We start from the raw sequence: 27075 nt of genomic DNA, 5'->3' as shown, positions 1-27075 counted from the left end.
TACATAAGGACTGATGACACCACTGTGTCTCAAACAATGACAAGACAGAATGCTGGAAAGAGAGAGAGACCTTAGTGGCATTGTGTAGAGACACCAATCTCTCCCTCAATGTCAGTGTAATGCAAGAATTGGCCATGGACTTTTTTTTTTAAATTCATGAACGGGATGTGGGCAAGGCTGGCTAGGCAGCATTTATTGCCCATCCCTAATTGCCCAGAGGGTAGTTCAGAGTCAACCACATTGCTGGGGGTCTGGAGTCACATGTAGGCCAGGCCAGGTAAGGATGGCAGTTTCCTTCCCTAAAGGAAGGACATTAGTGAACCAGATGGGTTTTTCCACCAATCGACAATGGATTCCTGGTCATCATTAGATTCTTAATTCCAAATATTTTATTGAATTCAAATTCCACCATCTGCCATGGTGGGATTTGAACCCAGGTCCCCAGAACATTATCTGGGTCTCCGGATAGTCCAGCGATTAATACCACTAGGCCATTGCCTCCCCACTTAAGGAAGTGGAGTGGAGGACTCGCCCCTGTCTGTATCAGTGGTGCTGAGATGGAGGTGGTCGAGAACTTAAAGTTCCTAGGAGTAAATATTGCCAACAATCTGTCCTGGTTTATCCACGTAGCAGCTACAGTCAAGCAAGCACACCAACACCACTATTTCTTGAATGTATAGGAGGAATGGTTTGTAAGTTTGCAGATGACGCCAAAGTTGGTGATGGAATGGACAATGAAGAAGCTTATCTCCAAGTACGACAGGACTTTGATCAGATGGGCCAAGGAGTGGCAGATGGAGTTAAATTTAGATAAATGTCAGATATTGCATTTTGATAAGGCAAATCAGGGCAGGACATGTACACTTAATGGTAAGGCCTTGGGGAGTGTTGCTGAACAAAGAGACCTTGGGTGCAGGTTCATTGTTCCTTGAAGGTGGGGTCGCAGGTAGACAGGGTAGTGAAGAAGGTGTTTGGTATGCTTGCCTTTATTGGTCAGTGCATTGCATATAGAAGTTGGGATATTGTGTTGCAGCTGTGTAAGATATTGGTTAGGCCAGTTTTGGAATACTGTGTTCAGTTCTAGTCTCCCTGCTATAGGAAAGATTCAGAAAAGATTAACAAGGGTGTTGTCAGGGTTGAAGGGTTTGAGCTGCTGAGACCATAAGACCCAGGAGCAGAAATTAGGCCATTCAGCCCATTGATTCTGCTCTGCCGTTCAATCATGGCTGATAAGTTTCTCAACCCCATTCTCCCACTTTTTCCTTGTAACCTTTGACGATCAAGAACCTAACGATCTCTGTCTTAAATATACTCAATGACCTGGTCCCTACAGCCTTCTGTGACAGTGAATTCCATAGATTCACCATTCTCTGGCTGAAGACGTTTCTCCTTATCTCCGTTCTAAAAGGTCTTCCTTTTACTCTAAGGCTGTGCCCTCGGGTCCTAGTCTCTCCTACCAATGGAAACATCTTTCCAGCATCCACTCTGTCCAGGCCATTCAATATTCTGTAAGTTTCAATTAGATCCCCCCTCATCCTTCTAAACTCCATCGAGTATAGTCCTAGAGTCCTCAAACGTTCCTCATATGTTAAGCTTTTCAATGCTGGGACCATTCTCGTGAACCTCCTCTAAACTTGCTGCAGGGCCAGTAGATCCTTCCTGAGATATGGGGCCAAAAACTGCACACAATACTCCAAATTTTCTCCTTATTTAGAAAGTAGTCCATACCTCTATTCTTACCAAAGTGCGTGACCTCTCAATTTCCCATGTTGTACTCCATCTGCCACTACTTTGCCCACTCTCCTAACCTGTCCAAATCCTTCTGCAGCCTCCCCGCCTCCTCAATACTACCTGTCCTTCTACCTATCTTTGTATTCTCTGCAAATTTAGCTAGAATGCCCTCGGTTCCTTCATCTAGATCATTAATGTATAAACTGAAAAGTTGTGGTCCCAACACTGACCCTTGTGGAGCACCACTTGTCACCGGCTGCCATCCTGAGAGAGACCCTTTTAACCCCACTGTCTGCTTTCTGCCAGACGGCCAATCTTTTACCCATGCTAGTACCTTGCCTCTAACACCCCTTATCTTACTCAGCAGCCTCCTGTGCGGCACCTTGTCAAAGGCCTTCTTGAAGTCCAAGTAGATAACATCCATTGGCTCTCCTTGGTCTAACCTACTTGTTACATCCTCAAAGAAATCTAACAGATTTGTCAGGCATGACCTCCCTTTGATCATGCCTGCTGACTTTGCCCTATTTTACCATACATTTGTAAGTAATCAGAAATCTCATCCTTCACAATGGACTCTTAAAATCTTACCAAAACCCAAGTTAGTCTAATCGGCTTGTAATTTTCCGTCTTTTGCCTTACTCCCTTTTTAAAAAGGGGTGTCACGTTAGCAAAATTCCGGTCCTCTGGGACCCTCCCTGACTCTAGCGATTCATGAAAGGTCACCACTAACGCCTGCACTAATTCTTCAGCTATCTCCTTAAGAACTCTGGGGTGTAGTCCACCTGGTCCTGGTGATTTATCCACCTTCAGGCCATTCAGTTTTTCTAGCACCTTCTCCTTGGTGATGCCCACCATACTCGGCTCTGCCCTTGACTCTCAAACTTTGAGATATTACCAGCGTCTTCCACCGTGAAGACTAATGCAAAATAATTATTCAGTTCCTCAGCCATTTCCTTGTTCCCCACTACTATCTCTCCAGTGTCATTTTCCAGAGGTCGAATGTCCACTTTTGCCTCTCTTTTGCCCTTTATATATCTAAAGAAACTCTTAGTCCTCCTTTATATTACTGGCTAGGTTACCCTCATATTTAATCTTCTCCCTCCTCGTTTCATTTCTTTTTTGGTTGCCCTCTGTAGGTCTTTGTAAGTTTCCCAATCCTCTGGTTTCCTACTGCCCTTCACCACGTTATATGTTTTCTCTTTTGCTTGTATTCTATCCCTGACTTCCCTAGTTGGCCATGGTTGCCTCATTGTCCCTGTACCATGTGTCTTTTTCTTAGGGATGAATTTTTGCTGTGTCTCCTGAGTTACTCCTAGAAACTCCTGTCGTTGCTGTTCCACTATCTTTCCTGCTTGGCTCCTCTCCCAGTCAATTTTTGCCCAGCTCTGTCCTCGTGCCTCCAGTTGCCTTTATTCAGCTGTAATACCATTACCTCTGATTCTATCTTCTCCGTCTCAAATTGCAGAGAAAATTCCATCATATTATAATCACTACCTCCTAAGGGTTCCTTCATCTTAAGTTCCCCTATCAAGCCTGCCTCATTGCACAACACTAAATCCAGTATTGCTTGTTTCCTAGTGGGCTGCACCATAAGCTGCTCCAAAAAGTCATCACGTAGACGTTCCACAAATTCCTTTTCTTGCAATCCACTACCAACTTGATTTTCCCAGTCCACCTGCATATTGACATCCCCCATGCTCACCGTAACTTTGCCTTTCTTGCACACCTTTTCTATCTTCTGGTGTATCTTGCGCCCCAGCTTCTGACTACTGTTTGGAGGCCTGTACGTAATTTCAACTATGGTTTTTTTTTTAACCTCTGTGATTCCTCAACTCTACCCACACAGATTCTACACCATTTGACCCTACTTCATTTCTTACAATTAATTTAATTTCATTTCTTCCTAATAAGGCAGCCCCAGCCTCTCTGCCCACCTGTCTATCTTTTCGATAAGATGTATATCCTTGGATATTCGGCTCCCAATCCGAATACCCTTGGAGCCATGTCTCCGTGATGCCCACCATGTCATATCTGCCAATTTCAATCTGCGCTACAATCTCATTTACCTTCTTTCTTAAACTGCACGCATTTAGATATAACACCTGCAGTCCTGTATTAACCGTCCGGGTCTACGCCCGAAACGTCAGCCTTCCTGCTCCTATGATGCTGCTTGGCCTGCTGTGTTCATCCAGCTCTACACCTTGTTATCTCGCTCTCTCCCTCTTCTCATTGTACTCATTTATCCAGTGTGCTTGCAGTTTGATTTCTAACCCTTTCCAAACACTGTCCTATTTGTGTCTGTGCTGGAGACTTAGTAATAATCTCTCCTGAATTCTCCTATCCTGTCCTTTTATTTTAATATTTTTCCACACTACAGTGGAATCTAGTCCTACAGAGAGAGAGAGAGTTGAGAGAGGCTGAATAGGCTAGGGCTATTTTCTCTGGACCATTTGAGGCTGAAGGGTGACCTTACAGAGGTTTATTAAAATCATGAACGCCATGGGTAGGGTGAATAGTGAAGGTCTTTTTCCCAGGATAGTGGAGCCCAAAACTGGAGAGCATAGGTTGAAGGTGAGAGGGGAAAGATTTAAAAAGGACTTGAGGGGCAACGTTTTCACGCAGAAGGAGATGTGTGGATGAAATGAGCTGCTAGAGGAAGTGGTGGAAGCTGGTACAATTACAACATTTAAAAGGCATCTGGATGAGCATATGAATAGGAAGAGTTTAGAGTGATATGGGCCAAATGCTGGAAAACAGGACTAAATTAATTTGGGATTTTCTGGTTGGTATGGACCAGTTGGACCAAAGGGTCTGTTTTCTTAAAGTCATAGCCTCTATGACTCTCAGGCTAAGGAAATTTAACATGTCCGCAATGACCCTTACCAATTTTTATACATCCGTCATAGGAAATGTCATATCTGGATGCATCACAGCTTGGTAAGACAACTGCTGTGCCCAAGGCCGCAAGAAATTATAGTGTTGTGAATGCAGCCCAGTCTATCACGCAGACCAGCCTTCTTTCCATTGACTCTGGCTACTTTGGGAAAGAGCCAACATAATCTAAGACTCCTCCCACCCTATTTGTACTTTCTTTCACTGTGTCCCATTTGGCAGAAGATACAAAAGTTTAAACCACGTTATAACAGATTCAAGAATGGCTTCTTCCCTGATGTTATCAGACTTGTGAATGGACCTCTCATGTATTAGAGTTGATCTTTCTCTGTACCTTCTCAATAGCTGTAACACTATATTCTGCATTCTGTTGTATTACTTTGAAGTACTTATGTAAGTAATTGGATGGATAGCATGCAAAACAATGCTTCTTACCATTTCTCGGTACGTATGACAATATTAATCAATTTAAATCAAGCCATCAGCCTCACCAAATCATTTAATGGCTGCTTTCAGACCAACACGTGGACCACTTTAACACTTCACTATCATGCTTGGGGACTTTGCATTCTTCTGGCAGGTCACTTTGCACCCAGGATGCAACTAATGACCCTCTACTTACTTTCTTAATATTTGCTTGGAGGCTGTTGACCTTGCATTGTTTTTTAGCACATAACGAATGGTAGCACTTGTCACGGTTTAGTAACTGAACTGTCATGGAGGTAGACGTGTTCCTGTCAGGCACTCTGCAATGCCAGTGTCACTCCTGCAGTGTGTGTCAGCAGCTTATATGACAAATGCACTGCATGTACATCAACCAAATGGCCATTTGTGATAGTCAAAGAGGAGCAGTTCTTAATGGAGACAAGGGGAATGTGGTCAGTCAGCGGATTTAGTCAAAGGCTCATCTGATTCCAGTACGGGATGTGGGCCATAGACAAATAGTCCGTGCATTACAGGTGCAGTTGGGGTGCTGTGCAGACATCAGGCACGGGAGGTAGGCAGATTTTTGTTCTCTCTGCAATGAGATGAAGGAAAGGGCTGAGTCCAATAGAAGTCGATTGGAGAGCAAATAGACGTGATGCAGAAGAGGTGGAGTAAATAGGGAGGGCAGGAAGGGCTAGTGGTTTGAGAGGATGTGCTGGGTGACAGGCATTGAGTGGATATGCTGCATTAGTGAGTATTGTAGTAGTCCATGACCCTAGATGAGAGGCATGCGCAGCAGAATTTAGAGTGGGTGGTGGCACAGTGAGTAAAAGGAAGTGAAGAGAAAATGGTGATACTTACCCTTGCAGGGAGTAAATGATCACTAACCTGCTTGCATTGTGTTTCACTTTGGACACTTCACTGACCCAGGACACTATCTTGGTCCTGGCCAGCTTACACTGTTCGTGTGGTTTTCTTTGCCGGTCAACAGAAAGAAGCAGGGACTTCCTTTCTGCCACCCTTCCATCAGCGCCACCAGGTCCCTGTCCGTGAACAAAGGAGCTAACTTCTCCTTCTGAGATGTTTCTTTGGGGATAACAGTGCAGTACCAGATTCTGAAGGGCATGTTCTGGTTTGCAGTTTCAGAAGTGGTACACAGCTGGGGTCTAAAGAAGGCGCCTGTAGTGTGAACATAGTAAAAGCTCAGCAGTAGTGAGCATGCCTGCTTTCCTTGCCACGTGATTCCATGAAATAGGCATCATTAATGAGATCAAGAGTGGAAGATTGCATCAGCAAAGTGAATATGAGCCATGGCAGATTGGGTGTTGTGGATCTTGAAAAATCACTTCACCAAGCAATAGGAAAATTAAGGCCAGTAAATACAAGTTCTTGGTCTCGGTTCTGGTATTAGTCTAATAAATCTGTTTTGCAGCTCCTCCAGTTTAGCTGAACCATTTTTTTTTTGTAATAAATATTTAAACTAGACTTATTCATGGTATTTTAGTTGTGACCTCACCAAGTTCTATCCAAGTTCAATGTATTCTCTAGTTTTCCATCTTTCTTTCTAGCATTCCTGGTGCTTTCTTTAAGGAAAGCCTTCAGGGATTCTTTGAAATGCTTCCTTTAGTTCCTTTTCATTTATATGCATCACCTCTCCCGGAAATCTAGACAGCATCAATTCCTGAATTGAAAAACTGAGTGGATTACCTGAAACTACTTGCTGCTTGTTTTCCTGGACCTATCTTTTCGCATCACTTCATGAAAAGGTCCTTGAATGTTCCACAGACAGCTTCTTTGTCCAGACTTCGTCCACCAAAGTCTGCATTGGTAAGCCACCAGCCTCCTCATACTGTCATGAAGATCTTGGACCAAATCAGAATCCACTTCTAGACTTCATTTTGGAGCCCAGGGAAACGTTTGACTCGCATGTTCCTGCCTGGTTGCTTTGTGCACAGGAATACATTGCCATCTTGTGCATCTGCACAAGTTGCATTTTACAGTACTTAACTTCATTTCTTAGTGCTAAGCTGTCAGCCTCTATGGATTACGTAGTTTTATTTAGCCAGAGGATGGGAAGGGTTAATAGTTGTGGAGAATAAGTTTTTTTTTTGTGTGTGAAAGCTGTCAAGTGGAAATGCTATTTGCCGCAGTGAAGTTGGTAGTAAATGAGTGTTGTTGACTTTTGTGTGCAGTGACAGAACAAGTGTGACGCAGCAGAGAGAAGATGGTGGCACTTGCTCTTTCGGAACACAGAAATTCATTCAATAAAAGCAAAGTACTGCAGATTTTGGAGATCTGAAGCAAAAGCAGAAAGTGTTAGAGATACTCCGGCAGGTTTGGCACCATCTATGGAGAGTTAACAGTTCAAGTCCAAAATGACTCCTTGGAAATCCCATTGGAGAGAAGAATAGAATCCTTTAAGGTGGACATACCTGAACTTGAAATGTGAACTCCTTTTCTTTGGATCATTGATCCTTTTTTCTGCACTGCTGTACATTCTGTCTGAGCCTGGAGACAGCACTGCTAGCTGTATCCAGGCTGGTTGTACCAGTGCTGTGGCCTTCTCTGGTCTACCGGGTAGAAGATGACCCTACGCTTGACCACCACATCCACTAAGAACTCAAGTTCCTATCTGGAAAGCAGAGTGCTAGCTTTCCTTTTCTGAGACATTTTGATTTCCTGAGAAGACTGAGGTAACGAATGAAAGTCACTGGATTGAAAATGTTAACTCTGTTTCTTTCTTTCTCCAAAGATGTTGCCAGACCTGAATTTCTCTGGAATTTTCTGCTGTTATTTCCATGTTAGAGAGTTCCTGGTTATCAGTATCTGAAGTGGTGTGCTGGTGGGCTTTAACTAGTGGTTTGTACTCTGGAAGATCCCAGAAGGGCAGGAATTTCACATCCCCTGTCATGTGATTACACAAGCAGTCTCTTTGGTATCCTTGTTGTGCAATTAACAAGGTGAGGAGTGATAGATAGTATGAGAAAAGTTGCTGTGGGCCAAGATGGGACACCCAGCATGAAACCCACATCTAAAATAATGCGAACAAAAAGCGGGAAAATCCAGCCCCTGTGGTAACATTTAATATGCATAACTGCAATCCATCCAGACCAGGGCCTTTTTTATTCTTTATAAGTTTGATTTAATTTATCAACTGTTTTCCCCATTTCAATCTTGAATGTCCAGTTTTTTTTTATTTTCTCTTTTCTAGTGTCATCTCTACCATGTTAAATCTTAGAATGAGACTAACTTTAGGTGCAAAGAGAGCAATGTTTAAATGTTTCGCTAGAGTGAATAGGCAAGATTATTTTGTCTGCTGGGGCAGTCGGAGCTGAGGAGTCATACCTTTTCTAGTTTTAAAGATTTTGAAGCGGAGGAAAGTGAGGTAATGGAAATATTCTTTATAGGTTTGTAGCATGGAATGCGGTGAGCAGTTCAAACAAACTATTGCAAGATAAAATAAATGAATTGGCTATGAAGAGCAAAATAGATACTTACTTTTATTATGATTTAACACACAACACTCAACAAATAATCAGGGAAAGCCCTGCCTTTCCAACTTTATTGACATTTTTTGAGGAAATGTCACTTAAAATGGACTGAAAGAAACTTTTTATGATGCGTTATGCCTGTTCTTCTAAAGAATGTTTAATCAAGCCTAATACAAAAGCTGAGCTAACAAGGTGTAGAGCTGGATGAACACAGTAGGCCGAGCAGGAAGGCTGATCTTTCTGAAGAAGGGTCTAGGCCCGAAACGTCGGCCTTCCTGCTCCTCTGATGCTGCTTGGCCTGCTGTGTTTATCCAGCTCTATACCTTGTTAGCTCAGTATTTCCAGCATCTGCAGTTCCTACTATCTCTGAAACAAAAGCTGAGCTGAAAGGAGTAAAGATTTGCAAAATAAATATGGATGAATATATAATGGACTGAAAGATAGAAAGGAGTGGTTTTTAGGTAGATGTCATAGCTATCATCACCACTAGCAGAAAAAGTACTGAGCAAACTGTTGGTATTAAAAGCAGACAAGATGGTCTACATCCTAGGGTCTTAAAGGAAGTAGCAGCAGAGATAGTCAATCCATTGGTTGAAATATTTCAAACTTTCCCTGGATGCAGGGAAGCTACAAGTGGATTAGAAAAATGCTAATTAACACCCATATTCAAAAAGGGAGGGAGGCAGAAAGCAGGAAACTACAGACTGGTTAATTTAACATGTCTGTGGGAAGCTGTTAGAATCCATTATTAAGAAAGTAATAACAGGACATTGGGAAAGTCAAAGTACAATTCATCAGAGTGAGCATGGTTTTATAAGGATAAATCATGTTTAGTTAATTTGCTAGAATTCTTTGAAAATGTAATAAACAATATGGATAACGTGAATCCTATAGATGTAGTATATCTGGACTTTCAGAAGGCATTTGAGAAAGTGATGTACAAAAGGTTAAGACACAAGGTAACATCACATGGGATTAGTGGTAATTTATTAGCTTGGATAGAAGATTGACTAACTGACAGAAAGCAGATAGTTAGGATAGATGGAGCAAAAACAAAAGTTGCTAGAAAAGCTCAGCAGGTCTGGCAGCATCTGTGAAGAAAAAAATCAGTTAACGTTTTGGGTCCAGTGACCCTTCCTCAGAATAGAGTTTGTTCCCTTCCCTTCCTTGACTTTGCTGTTTCCATTTCTGAGGATAACATTTCATTTGCTTTCCTTATTATCTGCTGTACTCGCACATGAGCTTTCTGCGATTCATGCACGAGGAAACCCAGATCCCTCTGAACTGAAGGACTCCGAAGTTCTCTCCAGTTAGATAATAAGTTGACTTTCTATTCCTCTGATCAAAATGGATGCCCCCACCCTTATCCATATTAAACTATATCTGCTAAATTTTGGCCCATTCATTTACCCTAGTCATATCAATTAGTCAATTTCTTTATTTCTTCATTGCAACTTGCTTTTCCAACCATTTTAGCATCACCTGCAAACTTGGCTACAGTACTTTCTATCCCTGCATCAGTGTTGTTGATACAAATTATAAATAGTGCAAACCAAGGACCGAACCCTGTGGCACCCCACTGGTTACAACTTGCCATCCAGCAAAAGACCCATTATCCCAACTAAATAAAAACCGAAAGAACTGCGGATGCTATAAATCAGAAACAAAAACAGAAGTTGTTGGAAAAGCTCAGCAGGTCTGGCAGCATCTGTGAAGAAAAAAATCAGGGTTAATGTTTTGGGTCTGGTGACCCTTTCTCAGACCCTTCATCCTGTTTCTTATGTTCTAATCTGCACTGGGATTTGAGCCCTCCTAATTTATATAAATGATGATTACTTTTGAAGCTTTTATTAAACCTGGCGAAGAGAGCATTGAATCTGTATGAACAGCCAGAGAAGCTACAAAAGTTGGATAAAGCAAAGTGGTTAGAAATTTAAATGAATGTTGAAATTCGAGCGTAAGTAGTATAAGGTGTTTTTGAGTAAGGCTGTAACATCAAATGTTAGATTCTTGTGATTTATTGCATTGATGATTTTTTAGCTTTTCTTACAGTAAAATAACATTGGTTTCACATATAAAAGTGAATTGGGAAAGTATTTTACTGAAGATGTTGAAGTATGGTTAACTTATCTTTTACTTCTCCGTACTGCAACAAATCTATGGTTCTATAACTGTCTCTTGATTTATAAGTTAAATAACACAGCTTTTTTTTTTCCAATTAATATATTGCATGAATGATGAAAAGCTGGGAAGAAATTTTGTCAGTCCCAGGTGTCGAACACTTCCAATGGTTCAACCGCAGATTTCAAAATTTTCCACTGCAGAAATTGCTTTGGACAGTGGTACTGCAGTTGGCACCCATTATGCACCACTGCAGTCTTTCACTGAAGAAGAGCTGATGATGAAAGAAACAGGTAAATTAGTTCTAGTTTGTTTTTGCACTCTCTCTCGTCAATTAGTATTAAAACTAGCAATTTGACATGTATATTCTTGCCAAGAATTATAAGATAAATAGGAATAAGTCTGAAAAACATATCCTTTAAGACCAGGCAGCATGGTGGCTCAGTGATTAGCACTCCTAGCTCACAGCACCAGGGACCCGGGTTTGATTCCACCCTCTGGCGACTGTCTGTGTGGAGTTTGCACATTGTCCCTGCGTCTGCATGGGTTCCCTCCTACAGTCCAAAGATGTGCAGGTTAGGTGGATTGGCCATGCTAAATTGTCCATAGTGTCCAGGGATGTGCAGGCTAGGTGGATTACCCAAGGGAAATGCAGGGTTACAGGGATAGGGTAGGTCTGGGTGGGATGCTCGTTGGAGGGACGGTGTGGACATGATGGACTGAATGGCCTGCTTCCACACTGTAGGGATTCTATGATTAAGAAGGGCTGAGTATCAGTTCCTGTATCACTCTTGCATAGGCTCTTGCAAAGCTGGCAGCTACAAAGCAATTTGGTCGGTTCATGTTGTTAGCTCCAGCCAGCAAAATAAGTTCCTAAATGGATGTTGTTGTCCTACCTCTCAACATAATTTTGAGGTCTCTCCAATTCAGCTGACCTTAATACATTTGTTTTGCTTTATACTTCCATGGATGTGAGCATTGCTGGCATGGCCCATTTGTTGCCCATTCCTAATTGCCTTTCAACACTTGCTTTCTGGGCCATTTCACAGGGCAGTTAGGATCAACCACATGGCAGATTTTCTTTCCTGAATGAAACATTAATAAGCCGGATGTGTTTTAACAACAGTTGACAGCGGTTCTAATTGTCATCATTAGACTAAAGTTCAAATTCCATCATTTCTCTGCGGTGGAAATTAAACCCATGCTTCCAGAACATTAGCTTACAGTTCTGGATTACTGGTCCACTGATATTACTATAATGCTACCACTTCCCCACAAGATTTTCAACATGTCAATTTAGTACTGGGTTCTAGTGCACGTTGCCATGTGAGTCCCAATGTTAGTATTGGTTCTTTTTCTTTCCCCCTAATTTCTTAAGATTTAGGGAATTTCTGAGTGAAATTATGGCAATTATCCTTGAATGTGACACAGGGACAAATTACACACTATCTTCAATCATTTTAGTTTTTACCTCGCTGTTCTGTTGTATCCAAGGGATCTTTATTGGGCCGATATAATGAATACATACAGAATCAGGGGGAACCAGATTTCAGCTTGAGTTTAATTTGCAATTTATGTGTGAAATAATAGGAAAACTAGATAAGAGTGTAGATAGCTATTCTACAATTTTTTTTTTTTTACATTTCTGCCAAAGTTGGAACTTTTGTCCTTCATCTGTAATATTGTGTTAATTAAGTTTTTCCAGTAGATTCCATCCCATATTTCTGCAGATCGACAAATCGTGTTTTTTTTTGAGATGTCCTCATGGTAACTGGATTGGAAAATGGAGAAATGATGTTTTTGGTAGTACCTCATTTCATGGTGTTTGAGATAAAGCATCAAGGCACTTGGGGGCAGAATGCAGAAAGTTCTATCTTCTTGTGACCACTTGCTAACTCTCTGACATGAGAGTACTTGATGCTGCCAGTGATAAACTTATTTGTATCTGGCTTCTTGGATTGTGGTATGAGAATCTCCACAATGGACATCACAAAATCTGCCCAATTTTTAAAAAAACAATTGCCATTTTTTCAGCTGCATCGTAGAAATGCATTCTTGCTTGATTATCAAGTTAGTGCTTTTAAATTTTTTTTTTGTTACACTTCCTTAGTTTCCTCTTCTATTTGACTCCATTATTCCAGTAAAAGTAAGTAAATTGATAGATGGGAAGGCCATGCAGTTGACCCTTTTTCGAAACAACTGGGCTAAAGGATAGGAAATGCAGCTCTGACCTGGTGTGTATGTGTACCTCTAGCATGGAACTTGCGCTGTAATTGTCCAGTCTTGGAAAAGCATATTTCAAATAGGCGTGTGCCATGCAATTGAAAGTTGATTCTAATATTGAAATGCTGCTGGCAGGGCTTCCTAGGACTTGGGGCAACAAATCAGCAAAAGACTGTTGCTCCAGGGGCCAGTTCCTTTTTATAACGAACTCTGTGGCCCAGGAAGAGCAGGAGTATCCTTCATTCCTCGTTCCTGAAGGAAGCATTATATCTCCTTTATTCGTACTGAAGCCTGTCGTAGGCTCTGCCATCCTTTTTTTTTTTTTATTTAAGAAACAGCAGAGTTCTTATGGTGTTCCTTCATATTAAAATTTTTTTAAAAATTAATTAATTCATGGGATGTGAGTATCGTTCATTGGCCAGCATTTATTGCCCCGCCCCCCCTCCTTCCACAAACTCAAACTTGCTCCATCCCTGCAGCCAGGATATGCAACCTATTCTGTTCTCCAATTTCCATAAGATACAATAAAGATATATGTTGTCATCAAATTCCAAATTTCCAGATTTAGTGCCTGCATCTTACCTCTCCACTTTCTCCCTGGAAATAACTGCGTCAATGCCCCATTCTCGCACCTCTTGCATTGTTTAACTTTTAGGAAATTTGCTCCTTACATTATGATATAAATTACATTTTAAGTATATTAGTGAAGAAATGTACTGATGTGCTTGCTGATATTCATGACTATTTATTACAAAAATTGTTATTTTTGTTGTGCAGTGGTTGGTTTGCTCACTGAGCTGGTTCGTTTGCAGATGTTTCATTACCCTGCTGGGTTACATCATCAGTGCAGCCTTCGATGAAGCATTGTTGTGTTATCCTGCTTGTTATTTACACTCGGGTCTGTTGGAGTTGATTATCTCATTTGCCGTTTTTCTTTGCAGTAGTATGTATATAGGGTCTAATTCTACGTGTTTATTGATGGCCTTCTTGGTAGAGAGTCAGGCCTCTAGAAATTCCCGCGTTTGTCTCTGTTTGGCTTGTCCTAGGATCCTGACGCTGCCCCAATTGAACTGGTGGTTCTCCTTGTCCGTGTGTATGGAGATGAGTGAGTATTGGTCGTGTCTTTTTGTTGCTAGTTGGTGTTCATGTATTCTCGTGGCCAGTTTCCTGAACCAACGTAATATGCAAGGACTGCGACAAACATTACATTGGACAGACCGGAAGGAAACTGGCCACACGAATACGTGAACACTAACTACAACAAAAAGACATGACCAGTATTCACTCGTCTCCATTCACACGGATAAGGAGAACCATCAGTTTGATTGGGACAACATCAGGATCCTTGGACAGGCCAAACAGAGGCAAGCATGGAAATTTCTAGAGGCTTGGCTCTCCACCAAGACGGCTATCAATAAACACGTAGAATTAGACCCTTATATATACACCACTGCAAAGAAAAACCGGAAATGATGTAATCAACTCATATGGACCCCAGAGTTTAAATAACGAGTGGGAAAAGACAACAACACTTTATCGGAGGCTGGACTGGTGATGTAACCCAGCAGGGTAATGAAATGTCTTCAAACTAGTGAACCATCCGCAACCCGAGCTACAAATCTACTCAAACCTTATTTTGGTTGTCTTAATTTTGTGGGTGTGGGCTATTTGGGGGGTAGGAAATCTTAGCTCCAATCTTCTCAGTCACAATGTAATCTCTCCGTGCTTTTCTGAAAGGTTTGTAGTTAATTGTCTAACCTTGGTAATTATTGGGATTACATGGGAACGCTCTTCAATTAGCAGTAGCTCCAGAAATGATTTTAAGTCAGTGCCTCTGTTGTTATGTACTTTGCTGATTCTCCTCATGTTGTGTCTGCAATCAAGAACAACTAGATATACAGAAATGGCAGCCTGATATTCAAGCTGGAAGAGACAAAGAATAAATGCAACCAGATAGGAATAACAGGAAAAGAAATGAGAGAAACAAAATGGGACATGCTGTGGAATGAAGGCCATGATGTGTTCTTCTTGATTGGAGTAGCGTTAAAACGCTACAACTGGCATTGCAAATTGCAACTTATAGCTACCAGAAACTTTCTTTATTTGATATCTGTGGGAGTTTGCAATGATTGACTTTGTGTTGTCATTTCTGTGTGCTAAATGAAGTATAGTGATTTGGGGGGTTGGGAAGGAGTTTTATTTTATTCATTCACGGGATGAAAGCATCACTGGCCAGGCAGCATTCATTGCCCAGAAGGCAGGTAAGAGTCAACCACATTCCTGTGGATCTGGAAACACATGTAGGCCAGACCAGGTAAGGATGGCAGTTTCCTTCCTTGAAGAACATTAGTGAACCAGAAGAGTTTTACTGAGAATTGACAATAGATTCATGGTCATAATTAGACTCTTTAATTCCAGATTTTTTAAAAAAAATTAAATTCAGATTCCACCATCTACCGTGGCAGGAATTGAACCCAGGTTCCCAGAACTTATCTGGATCTCTGCATTAATAGTCCAGCAATAATACCACTAGCCATTGTTTCCCCATTAGATGCTATTTAAATTTAAATGCAGACCACAAATAGCCAAAATTAATTTGTTTTACAAATTGAGATGGAACTTAGCATGAGCTACAAGATGTTGGTAAATATAATTGGTTTCTTTTACAAAGATGAGCTACTCCTCATGTTAAATTTATTAATAGCTTTATCTTGCAGGACCAAAATTGCTTGGGGAACACAAACGTCTATTTTCTAGCATATGACAGATTAAAAACAGACAAGGAATTGAAATTGAACCTGTAGCATAAGTGGGGGAAATTGCCAATCTATACGACAATTGAGCATGGGATCACATTATTATTAATCCTTCCAGCTCCCAATGAAGGTTTATACCTGCATAAAATGTATGTGGAAAAAATACGCAATGTATTCCTTTTTATTCTTAAACACAAAAAAATGCACTACTGTTTCTCAGGTAGACATTCAGTTCTCTCAGAACCAGTCTTAGTTCCTTAGAATTTCTTGTTCTTTCACAGATTTGTAACTTTTACCCCCATAATCCTCTTGTGATACAGGGTTCTAATTCAACCTAGGCAAATCTTCCAGTTCCATTATAAATCGTCGCAAATTTATTCCTTTGTATTCAAGTGCAGACTGTCTTGCTTGTATTACTCCATGGTGATCCATAGAATCTTCTTGCATCGAGCTGCTGTATTGGTCCTAGATCCTGGCAGATTAACTTGTCTGAGAATCAGTGCTACTTTAGGGAAGCCTGCAACATGATGCTTAAGTGGTTTCTGAAGGATTCTTTCCCTCGAAGCCTATCTTCATGACAGTGTGAATCACACAGGTCTTGTATCTGAGTATAAATGCTGATTAGACCTAGTTTAGACCACCATCTTGGAACCAAATAGACCGTTTACTGAATAACTATTTACCACCAACATTCTCGACAAATTCCTGGATCTTTAGAAACTAGCTCCCTAACCAATAAACACAGACACTGCTGTCTTTGTCTCCCAAATGTGAACACCTCCCCTTTCCAGCAAAACAACTCGAACCTCCTATTAATCTTTAACATCCAGATTACCCAGACCGTTGTCAGGCAGAGTTCAGAAAAGGCTTCGTTACCCTTTGTAATTTTACCATGAATTATAAACAGACCAAAAATAATGATGTCCGTTGCATTTTACGGTAAGAAATACTGGGTGGAGCCTTGTGGAAGGATAGAGAATTAAATCTTGCTAGAACTTGATTCTGTGAAGTCATCAAGTAAAATTTCCCTTCTTTGGGTAGATATACTGAAAGGGTCCTTCAGATTGTATAACTCAACTTATTCCATTATTATGGAATAGTAATGGCTGTATTATGTGGAGGAATTATATGAATGTGTAATATGGTAATTTTTGTTTTTAAATTTAAAACTTTGCTTTTATGCTTTTAAGTTTATTTTCTTCTCAATGTAATTGTAATAAGAAATATGAAAAATTAAGCTTTAAATTTCTTTTAAGGACCTTTTAGTAATAACCTTGAGCCTTGCTGAAGGTAGAAAATGGAAATCTATCAATACTGCAAAAATGGTTGGTCATCTGAGGTATTTGTTGAAGTATATTTCTCTGTATTTTATCTGATGCTTCAACCCCAGAATACCTGCCACTGATGCTGGGTGCATAGTAGAAAAATGTCATTCCTACCAGTGACATTTATCATTTTGATAAGGAAATAAGCACATCAAAAGAAAATGGATGATGTACATTCCTGACTCTGGACTATGAGAAATACTGTGTACTTTGTTTCAAAATCTTTACCTTTCAGTATCATGAAGCATCATTTTTGTTTCTTACTGACAGTTTGGCTTTTTTTTTTAAAGTTGCTAAGTTTGCTCAGGAACGAATAGCTCCATTGGTTCGCAAAATGGATGAAGAGTCGCACATGGATGAATCTGTTATTGCAGGATTGTTTGAACAAGGGGTTAGTAGTGCTTTGTTTTTGGAATCTTGTATTGTTTTACATTATGATAATAGCTATAAAATCACGGAGGTTAACTCTTCTTTCTACTGATCATATTTAGGGATATTTTTAATGTCATTGTTTTTGCATATAATTTGGTAAATAGTTGCTTATTATCTTCAATTGAAGACTAGATTGAGCAATAAGTTAGAAGTCAAAACCTCTGAAAAATTGCTTCTAATCCACCAAAGACAGAAGAGATGTGCATATCTGCTCCAAAAGGTTACAACACAGACATGGAGCAGGAAAAACCTTTTATGTCATAAAGTCAATTTACTATTTACTTTATTGTGAACACTTGCCAAATTATTTAGTTTTCTGGTAGAGGGGCTTAACCACAAAGGAAATGTCCCGGGGAAACAAAGATGAAATTCCCAGATTGATAAAGGAAGTTTGTTTGCTAATCAATAAATAATATGCACTAATTTATTAAAAGTGGCTGCTTAACCATTGCCTGTAAATATATTAAAAGAAATGAGTAAAAGCCCACTCAAATTCACTAATGAAATCCATCCATAGTACAATGCAGACAGCATAATTTATGCATTAATTGTAAAGTTTTGTTTTCAAAAAGTTTTGATGGGTAGGAATTTGTCATGACACACAGGCTACAGGATTGGTTGTGATATGTGGTTAACTGACCTTTCTGTAGTGCATTTAGGAAGTTTAGATGACATCCCTTGTGTCTGATAAGAAATTTTTGTTTCTTTTCTGTTTGAACTACATTAAAGTATTCCATATGCATGACATTTTAGCAGATGAGAATGTGCTGAAACTGTCCAAATTTCCAGAGAACACAAGTGATGTGGAAATATAAGCCCTCTAACATTATTTGCAGTTTTCACAGACTATGCAATTGCTGGTCTGTGTGACTTCGTACAGTTTTCTTGAGCTAAAATTACCAAGTAGAAATTGGGGAAGTTAGGTGTTTTATTTTCAGAAACTTTTTTTTTCCTCTGAAGCAGATTGTCCTACTGCAATTTCCTGCACCTGATTTAAAGATTATTTTAAAACTTCTGCACTACTGAGCATCATCTTTGTTTTCCTCAGAGGATTCTTTCGAGAATCTAAACTGAAAAGATAGTTAGTTAGTGAGTTAATAGCTTAAGAAAAATATATGGAGAACATGAACGAGCATCATAATCTTTTGAACAAAAGAACAAAAGAGAAGTACGGCACAGGAACGGGCCCTTCAGCTCTCCAGGTCTGTGCCAACCATCATGCCCTGACTAAACTAAAAAACATACCTTCTGCCCTTATTCAGTCCGTATCTCTCTATTCCCTCCCTATTCATGTAACCATCCAGGCGCCTCTTAAGTGTCGCCAACATGCCTGCTTCGACCACCTCCTCTGGGAGTGCATTCCAGGCTCCTTCCACTCTGTGTGAAAAACTTTCCTCGCACATCTCTCTTAAACTTTTGCCCTCTCACCTTGAACCTGTGTCCCCTTGTAATTGAAACTTCAACCCTGGGAAAAAGCCTCTGACTATCCACCCTATGCCTCTCATAATTTAGTAGACCTCCTCTCAGCTGTCGTCTTACCAGTGAAAACAATCCTAGTCTTTTTAACCTTTCCTCCTGGGCAATATCCGGTGAACCTTCTCTGCATTCTCTTCAAAGCTTCCATGTCCTTCCTGGCAGTGTGGCGACCAAAACTGAACACAATACTCCAAATGCGGCCTAACAAGTGTTTTATATAGCTGCAAAATGGTTTGCCAACTCTTGTACTCCGTGCCCTGGCTGATAAAGGGAAGCATGCCATATGCCTTTTTAATCAATTTGGCCACCTGTGTTGCCACTTTTAGGGAACTGTGGACTTGCATACCCAGATCCATCTCTATGTTAATGTTCCTAAGGGTTCTGCCATTTACAGTATAATTCACACCTAAATTTGATCCTTCAAAACGCATTGCCTCGAATTTGTCTGGATTAAACTCCATCTGCCATTTTTGTACCCAAGTTGCCAATCGATCGATATCCTGTTGTACCCTTTCACAGTCATCGGCACTATGGGCAACTCCACCAATCTTTGTGTCATCTGCAAACTTGCTAACCAGACCACCCACATTTTCCTCCAGATCATTTATATATACTACAAACCACAGAGGACCTAAGACTGATCCCTGTGGAACACCACTAGTCACGGTTTCCATTCTGAAAAACACCCTTCCACTGCTACCCTCTGTCTTCCATGACCAAGCCAATTTTATATCCATCTAGCCAGCCCACCCCGAATTCCATATGATTTTAGTTTTTGTACCAATCTGCCATGTGGGGCTTTATCAAATGCCTTACAAAAGCCCATATAAATTATATCTACAGTTCTGCCCTCAGCAATTATCTTTGTCATCTCTTCAAAAAATCTATTAGGTGGTGAGACCTTACCTTTCCTGTACAAAACCATGCTGCCTGTGGCTAACTAGTCCATTTTCTTCCAAATGTGCATATATCCTGTCCCTCGGTATCTTCTCCGAGAGCTTCCGAGGATGTGAAGATATCTGCTAATGCCCCAGCTATTTCTTTCCTTGCTTCTCGCAGTAACCTGGCATAGATCCCATCTGGCCCTAGGGACTTGTCTACCTTCATGTGATTTAGGATATCCAAAACTTCCTCCTTTTTTAATATATTGACATTCTCTAGAGTATTCGCACACTCATCCCTGACCTCAACATCAGTCATGTCCTTCTCCTCAGTGACGACTGATACAAAGTACTTATTAAGGATCTCTCCCACTTCCTGTGGCTCCACGCATAACTTCCCTCCTTTGTTCTTGAGGGGGGCTTACTGTTTCCCTTGCTACCCTCTTTCTTCTAATATATGCATAAAAAGCCTTGGGATTCTCCTTTACCCTGTTTGCTAAAGACATTTCATGGCCCCTTTTTAGCCTTCCTAATTCTATGTTTAATTTCCTTCCTACTTTCTGTGTAGTCTTCAACGGCTTTGTCGGTTTGTAGCTGCCTAGACCTATCGTATGCTTCCTTTTTCATTTTAATTAAGTTTACAATTTCCCTTGTCATCCATGGTTCCTGGATCCTGCCATTCCTATCCTTCAGTTTTGCTGGGACATGCATGTCTTGCACTTTAATCATGTGATGCTTAAAAGCCTTTTGGGAGATCAAATGTTAAGGAAAAGTATATTGGTTGGGCCATTGAGTACAAGAGTCAGGATGTCATGTTGCAGCTTTATAAGATTTTGGTTAGGCTACACTGAAAGTATTGCGTTTAATTCTGGTTGCCACATTACAGGAAAGATGTGGAGGCTTTGGAGAGGGTGCAGAAGAGGTTTACTAGGATACTGGCTTGATTAGAGGGTATGAGCTATAAGGAGAGGCCAGAAAAACTCGGGTTGTTTTCTCTTGAGCGGCATAGACTGAGGGAAGACTTGATAGAAGTCTATAAAATTTTGAGATGCATAGATAGGGTGTACAGTCAGAATCTTTTTGCCAGAGTTGCAATGCCTAATACTAAGGGGCATGCATTTAAGGTTAGAGGGGGAAAATTCAAAGGAGATGTGAGGGGCATTTTTTTTTTTTTTACACAAAGTGATAGGAGTCTGGAATGCATTGCTAGGGATGATGGTGGAAGCAGATATGATAGGGGCATTTAAGGCACTTTTAGATAAGCACATGAATATGCAGGGATATGGACCAATGGCAGGCAGAAGGGATTAGTTTCATTTGGCATCATGTTGGGCACAACATCGTGGGCTGAAGGGCTCATTCCTGTGCTGTACAGTTCTAGCTTCTAACATATCCAAGACTGATTCTACTCTGAAGGAATGGAAGTCTACACTTTGCAAAATTTAACTTCAGATGTTATGTGGCAATAATTGAACGAATTGTTGCTCTACCAAACATTGATATATTGCTGAATGCACCAACCCTAAATTATTTTCTTCGCATCTTTGGGGCACTTGCGGATTGGAGCGTGGTTAATGTTGTGCCTTTATTTAAGAAAAGCTGTAAGGAAAAGTCTGGGAACTGTAGACCTGTGAGCCTGATGTTGGTGGTTGGTAAATTGGAGGTGATTCTAATAGGATTCACATGCATTTAGAGAAGCAAGGACTGATTTCGGGATAATCACCTTGGTTCTGTGAGAGGGAAGTTGTGTGTCTCAAACTTGTTTGCGTTTTTTGATGAAATAACCAAAAAGACTGAGGGGAGAGTGATCGGTATGGTGTACATGGACTTTAGTAAAGCCTTTGACAAGGTTCTGCATGGATTAGTTAGTAAAGTTAAATCACGTGGGATTCAGAGTGAGCTTGCCAATTGGATACAAAATTGTCTTGATGGTAGGAGACAGAGGGTGGTGGTGGAGGGTTGCTTTTTTGACTGGAGCCTGTAATCAGTGGTGTTCCACAGAGATTGGTACTGAATCCACTTTTTTGTTTGTCATTTATATAAATGATTTGGATGAGAATTTGGGAGGCATAGTTAGTAAGATTGTAGATGACACCAAAATTAGTGGCAGAGTGGACAGTGAAGAAGGTTATCTAAGATTGCGAAGAGATCTTGATCAATTAGGTCAATGGGCTGAGGAGTGGCAGATGGAATTTAATTTGGATAAATGTGAGGTATTGCATTTTTGTAAAACAAACAAGGACAGGACTTATACAATTAATGGTAGGGCCCTGGGTATTGTTGTAACAGAGACCTAATGGTTCAGGTACATAACTCTTTGAAATTTGCTTCACAGGTAGACAGGGTGGTAAAGAAGGCTATTAGCACACTTGCTTCATTCCTCAGACCTTTTTGAGTGAGTATATGAGTTGGGACGTCATGTTTTATAGGACGTTGGTGAGGCCTTTTCAGGAGTTCTGTGTGCAGTTCTGGCTGACCTGATACAGGAAGGATATAAATTGGAGAGGGTTCCGAAATGATTTACCAGGACGTTGCCGAGAATGGAGTGTTTGACTTATAAAAATAGGCTGGGATTTTTTTCCCCTAACTTTTTTACACAGGGTGATTCGTGTGTGTGGAATGAACTGCTAGAGGAATTGGTGGATGCAGGTACAGTCAAAACATTTAAAACATTTGGATAAGTACACGAATAGGAAAGGTTTGGAGGGATATGGACCAAGCACCAGCAAGTGGGACCAGTTTAGTTTGGGAACATGATCGGCATGGACTAGTTGGACCGAAGAGTCTGTTTCCATGCCATTTGAGTCTAAAACTCTTAAGAAAAACTGGTTTAGTATATAAATCGGGCAAATCAGTTGGTGACACTCTCCCATTAGTGTAAATGCAATTGTGGTTTGAAACAGTTTGCAATACCCAGACCCTGCAATTTACATTATCCATGCAGTATCAGGCTAACACAAGTGCCTGATGAACTCCAGCATTCTTATGGTGTACATCAGGAAAGTGGACAAAATGTGTCCTGTTTCTTTAGGTGAAGCTGCAAATGCTGTAGAGATGCTTTGGGATTTTGCATCTCGAGGCATCATAAGATCTCTGTTTTCGTGCTCCCAATTCTGATGTCAGAAATGATAGCAAAATTCAGTGCCACAGGCTAGAGTGCGTTTGTCTTACAAACCCATCAATGCTCACAGAGATCCAGTGGCCGTGTGGATTCATGGACCTCTCTGTTTCCACTGCTGGAAGATACTGTTCTCCCTCGGTCAGTTGGATGGTGCTTTCCAGTTTCCAACTCTGCCCTTCAGCCCTCCATTTATCAAACTGGTTTGATCACTTCATATCCACTTCTACATCCTTGTTTCCAAAATGAAACTTTGTCTTCCTTCTAGGTAAATCTCCCTGCAACCCAAGGGAGGGGTGGATCAGGTTTCAATGTTGAGGGCTCTGTGGGCCACACCCTGAGTATTCAGCTGTCCTGTCAGTGCTGGGCATACACAAGAATGTTGATAATTGTGTCTGTGATATTCTAACTATGATTCTGTAAGTTTGACTGTGTGTTTCAGTTGAACAGTGAAATGACTAACACACCACAGTGATAATGAAATGTGTAATCAGTCATACAGATTACATCAACTGACAGAGTGAAATAGCAGACACTGGTTTTATTTGACTTTACACTTCAGACATTTATTTCTCAAATATTTAAGTGTCTTGAGTTTTGCTCAAAAAAGACATGTTCTGTCAAAGTTTTTGTCTTTCACTCATCAGCGTGTGGACAGGGAGACAACTGGTGATGAGTTTAACCTGAGTGTTACCATGCCTCTGGCAAAAGGTGATGTTGAGAAGGTAGAACCTTCATGGTGACCTGAGCCGGTGTGGAAATTCAACCGTGCTGTTGGCTTCGCTTTGTATCACAAACCAGCTATCCAACCACCTGAGCTAAATGACCCCTATCACCATTGCATACATTTATATATCCTATTGCATATTGGAATATTCTTTAATAGTGGCAAGTGAACTTTACTGCGTGTTCATTCTTTTTCTTTATTTCTGTGTGTCCCTCACTTTTTTTAATTGTCTTTCATTTATAGTTAATGGGCATTGAGATTGAAGAGCAGTATGGCGGACCAGAATCAACCTTCTTTTCCTCTATCCTTGTCATAGAAGAGTTGGCCAAAGTGGACCCATCAGTTGCTGTAGTATGCGACATACAGAACACCCTCATCAACACGTTATTGAGGAAACGTGGGACTGAGGATCAAAAAAGAAAATATCTACCTCGACTAGCTACGGACATGGTGAGCTGTGAATGGAGATTTCAAATGTGCTAAATATAACATGTTTCTGTACTTCTGGAAGGAACATTGAAACCTTGACCCCAACATTGATTTCAATTCTTTTGTTTTACTGTAATAAGTAAGACGTAGTATAGATTGTTGCAAAGGAACGGGTTAAATGACATCTTGATAATTATGCTTACCTTGCTCTTTTTTTTTTTTAATGTCTTAACTTTTATTACACATTCCTCATAAGAATGTCAGAAAGGCCAAAAATATTTTTAGTTTTCAGCAAGGATCCAATGACTACCGTGTCATTTGAGATATGGGCAGCTATACTATGCCGGGATAAGAAGTTTGTTGTTTGATGGATTTTTGACATTGGAATCTCTGAAATTCACCTTTTTAAGTGTGTTTTGACCTTCAGGGCCAGTACAAGGATTTTTAAAAAAGTTTCACAGTTATGCTGCCAGTGAGTTTCAGAAAGGTTGCTAAGTTGTGTTTGGGGAGCAGTAAGCATAGGAGAGTTAGAGTTGCTTCTCCGGTCATAGATTTTGTCTCCCCTGCTTGCTGCTCCAGCTTCTCCAATCACAGGTTCCCTCCCTTTTGTTCTTGTCGCTTCAAGAGAGAAATGATCTACTTTTAGAGAAGCAACGAGGGCCGGGGAGTGGAACTTGTGTTTGAAATTGCTGGAACAGTTGTTCCGGTTGGTCCAGTTGCCATCATGTAGGAGACTTTTTAAGCTGTGCCAATTGTTCAACATCTGCAGAAGAAGGAGAAGAAGAATCAGAAAATGAAAAAAGTGCGAGTGAGTCTCTACCAGTAATGAGGCTGGTCCTAGGAGCCATCACTCAGCCTTGCACCAGGTCAAACCCCGCTGATGTCTGTGTCTGCAGCTCAAGCTGGGTCCTGGGGAATATGAGCACACTAATTTGATTGCCCTCATTTCTAGTGATACTGTGTTAAGCCATGACTAAATTATTTGCTAACAGGGTGTGGGGATGTTGAGTGCCATATTGCTCTGGGAGCAATCATTGCTCAGGACCAGATATTGTGGGAGTGTGGGCTGGGCTGTAATCTGTCAGGGAGGGCTGTTTGTTTCCCATTTCTGCTCCATACTTAATCCCAATCTCTTAAATTTGGCTGTTGTCTCCACCAGACTTGACACAGCGCCTGGAGACATGCCATGTGCTCTCACTGTGCTCAGCACAGTGATCATAGGCGACTCCCTCCCATTGCTCCCACAACTCCTACGCTCTTCATGTTTTCTCCCTGTTCTTTCTCACCCATCCCCCAACTCAAGGATCACTGATACTTGAGTTACAATTTTGAACACAAATCTCAAATCTCAATATTCAATCGTTAATTTGAGACTTAACCAATAAGGAAACTGGAGACAGTCTGCTGCAGTAACTCAGGAAACATTACTTCAATAGTAGCTGTTAAAGCAGGACAGTGACTTTGTAGGCATACTGTAGCTCTTGTTTTTGAATTCGTCTAGGCCATGTGCAAACACTGAGTCTCTGGTCTAATTTGAAAATTGGCATTCCTGTTTCCAAGATCATAAGTCTACAGTGCAGATCTTCTGACTATTTGGCATGTTACAGGCAACTTAATGATTATTTTTAAAATCTCTTTTCTAGGTTGGCAGCTTCTGTCTGTCTGAAGTTGAGTCTGGAAGTGATGCATTCTCTTTGAAAACTAGTGCTGAAAAGCGTAAAGATTACTATGTCCTGAATGGCTCTAAGATGTGGATTAGTAATGCTGATTTTGCTGGTATATTTCTTGTTATGGCAAATGCAAACTTCTCTGCCGTAAGTATCAAAGATAATTATCATTTTTGCAGACCTGGATTATTTAATAATAAATGCGGAAGCACACCCATTGACTTTCTATTCAATCTTAATTTGATACAGATTAGTGTGCATGTCTTTGTGTGTCATTTCGATAGTTTTCAGTTTTATTCAGTTAATAAAGGACTACCATCCACATAGCTGAAGCAGCATAATGCTTGCTATTTACAGTTGTCAGTGAAAAATAATATGTTTAACATCAAGTCAGTCTAAAATAGTACTACATTGTGATGGAAACAAAAGCAGCTAGTGTGCACTATACTGTTGGCAGCGTGTCTGTTGAGCTGATACAGGCTCTTGAAATAGGGGCTAGAAATTGGGTAACACAATAAAAGAAACAAAAGAAACCCAAAGGCAGTTTCAATCCTGATATTGTGAAGTAATGAAAGGAGTCCAGGTGAAAAAATAGTTCAATAATTTTGTAAAGTAATCAGATGGGGATTTTGTCCTTGGCCTGAATTATCACTCAGATAGTCATTTATAGCACCTTTATAGGTGCTTGACTTCAAGTAACCAATTGAGTGTTGAAATTTAGGTGAAATGTGCACATTGTAGTTACAGTCTGTTTTTTAAAAATATTTTTTGTCAATTCAGTTTTTGCATGTTAAGCAAACTTTTCAAATGAAATGGTTGCCAAGCACAGGAATATGTCATTAAGTTAAGTCTGCTGAAATGTTAAATTATAATGGCTATAGCATCTCCCTGAGGAAATGTGAATCCACAGCTTCTAATAGTTAGCTTTCAGTGTCAGAGAGTATGTTTGGCAATGACTAACAGTTAACACATTGTTTTCACCCTTGTCTAAAGTTGCTGTACCATTTATGTTGAATGATATTATGTCATTAACCTCACATCATTATCTATTTATCTCCAGTAAAGCTTTGGGATAACAAATATAGCACACCTTTGAAATGACGTAGCATTAATTTGTTTTAAATTTTTTTTGTAAAACGTCATCTCAGCAGGATATCTTTTGGAGGCTTATTTGTCCCCAGAGCTTTCAGCCACTCTTGTCACCACAAATTGGACAGGATTTCTGTATAAACCCTGTACACACATGCAAACAAGGATCTTGCTTTGTGACAGTAGGGCAGGAGAAGCTCCAAATGAAAAATAAACTGCAGATGCTGGAATCTCAGGTAGACAAACAGGAGGTTGAAGAAGGGTACTACCCAAAACGTTCACTGCTCCTTT

General features: G+C 40.5%; 1 protein-coding gene across 1 annotated transcript in view; it reads left to right on the top strand.

The window, feature by feature from the left end:
* acadsb (acyl-CoA dehydrogenase short/branched chain) overlaps positions 1-27075 on the top strand; it is a 60562-nt gene that overhangs the window by 8400 nt on the left and 25087 nt on the right. Inside the window, exons 2-5 of the mRNA XM_020527487.2 lie at positions 10786-10954; positions 17256-17356; positions 23843-24049; positions 25672-25842. Of these exons, the coding sequence (XP_020383076.1) occupies positions 10786-10954; positions 17256-17356; positions 23843-24049; positions 25672-25842 (648 nt within the window). The remainder of the gene's footprint in view (positions 1-10785; positions 10955-17255; positions 17357-23842; positions 24050-25671; positions 25843-27075) is intronic.

This window comes from Rhincodon typus, chromosome 20 (assembly GCF_021869965.1).
Source record: "Rhincodon typus isolate 14 chromosome 20, sRhiTyp1.1, whole genome shotgun sequence".
In the NCBI taxonomy this organism is placed as follows: Eukaryota; Metazoa; Chordata; class Chondrichthyes; order Orectolobiformes; family Rhincodontidae; genus Rhincodon; species Rhincodon typus.
The sequence above is the reverse complement of the archived record's forward strand: the minus strand, read 5'-3'. Positions and strand labels throughout refer to the sequence as shown.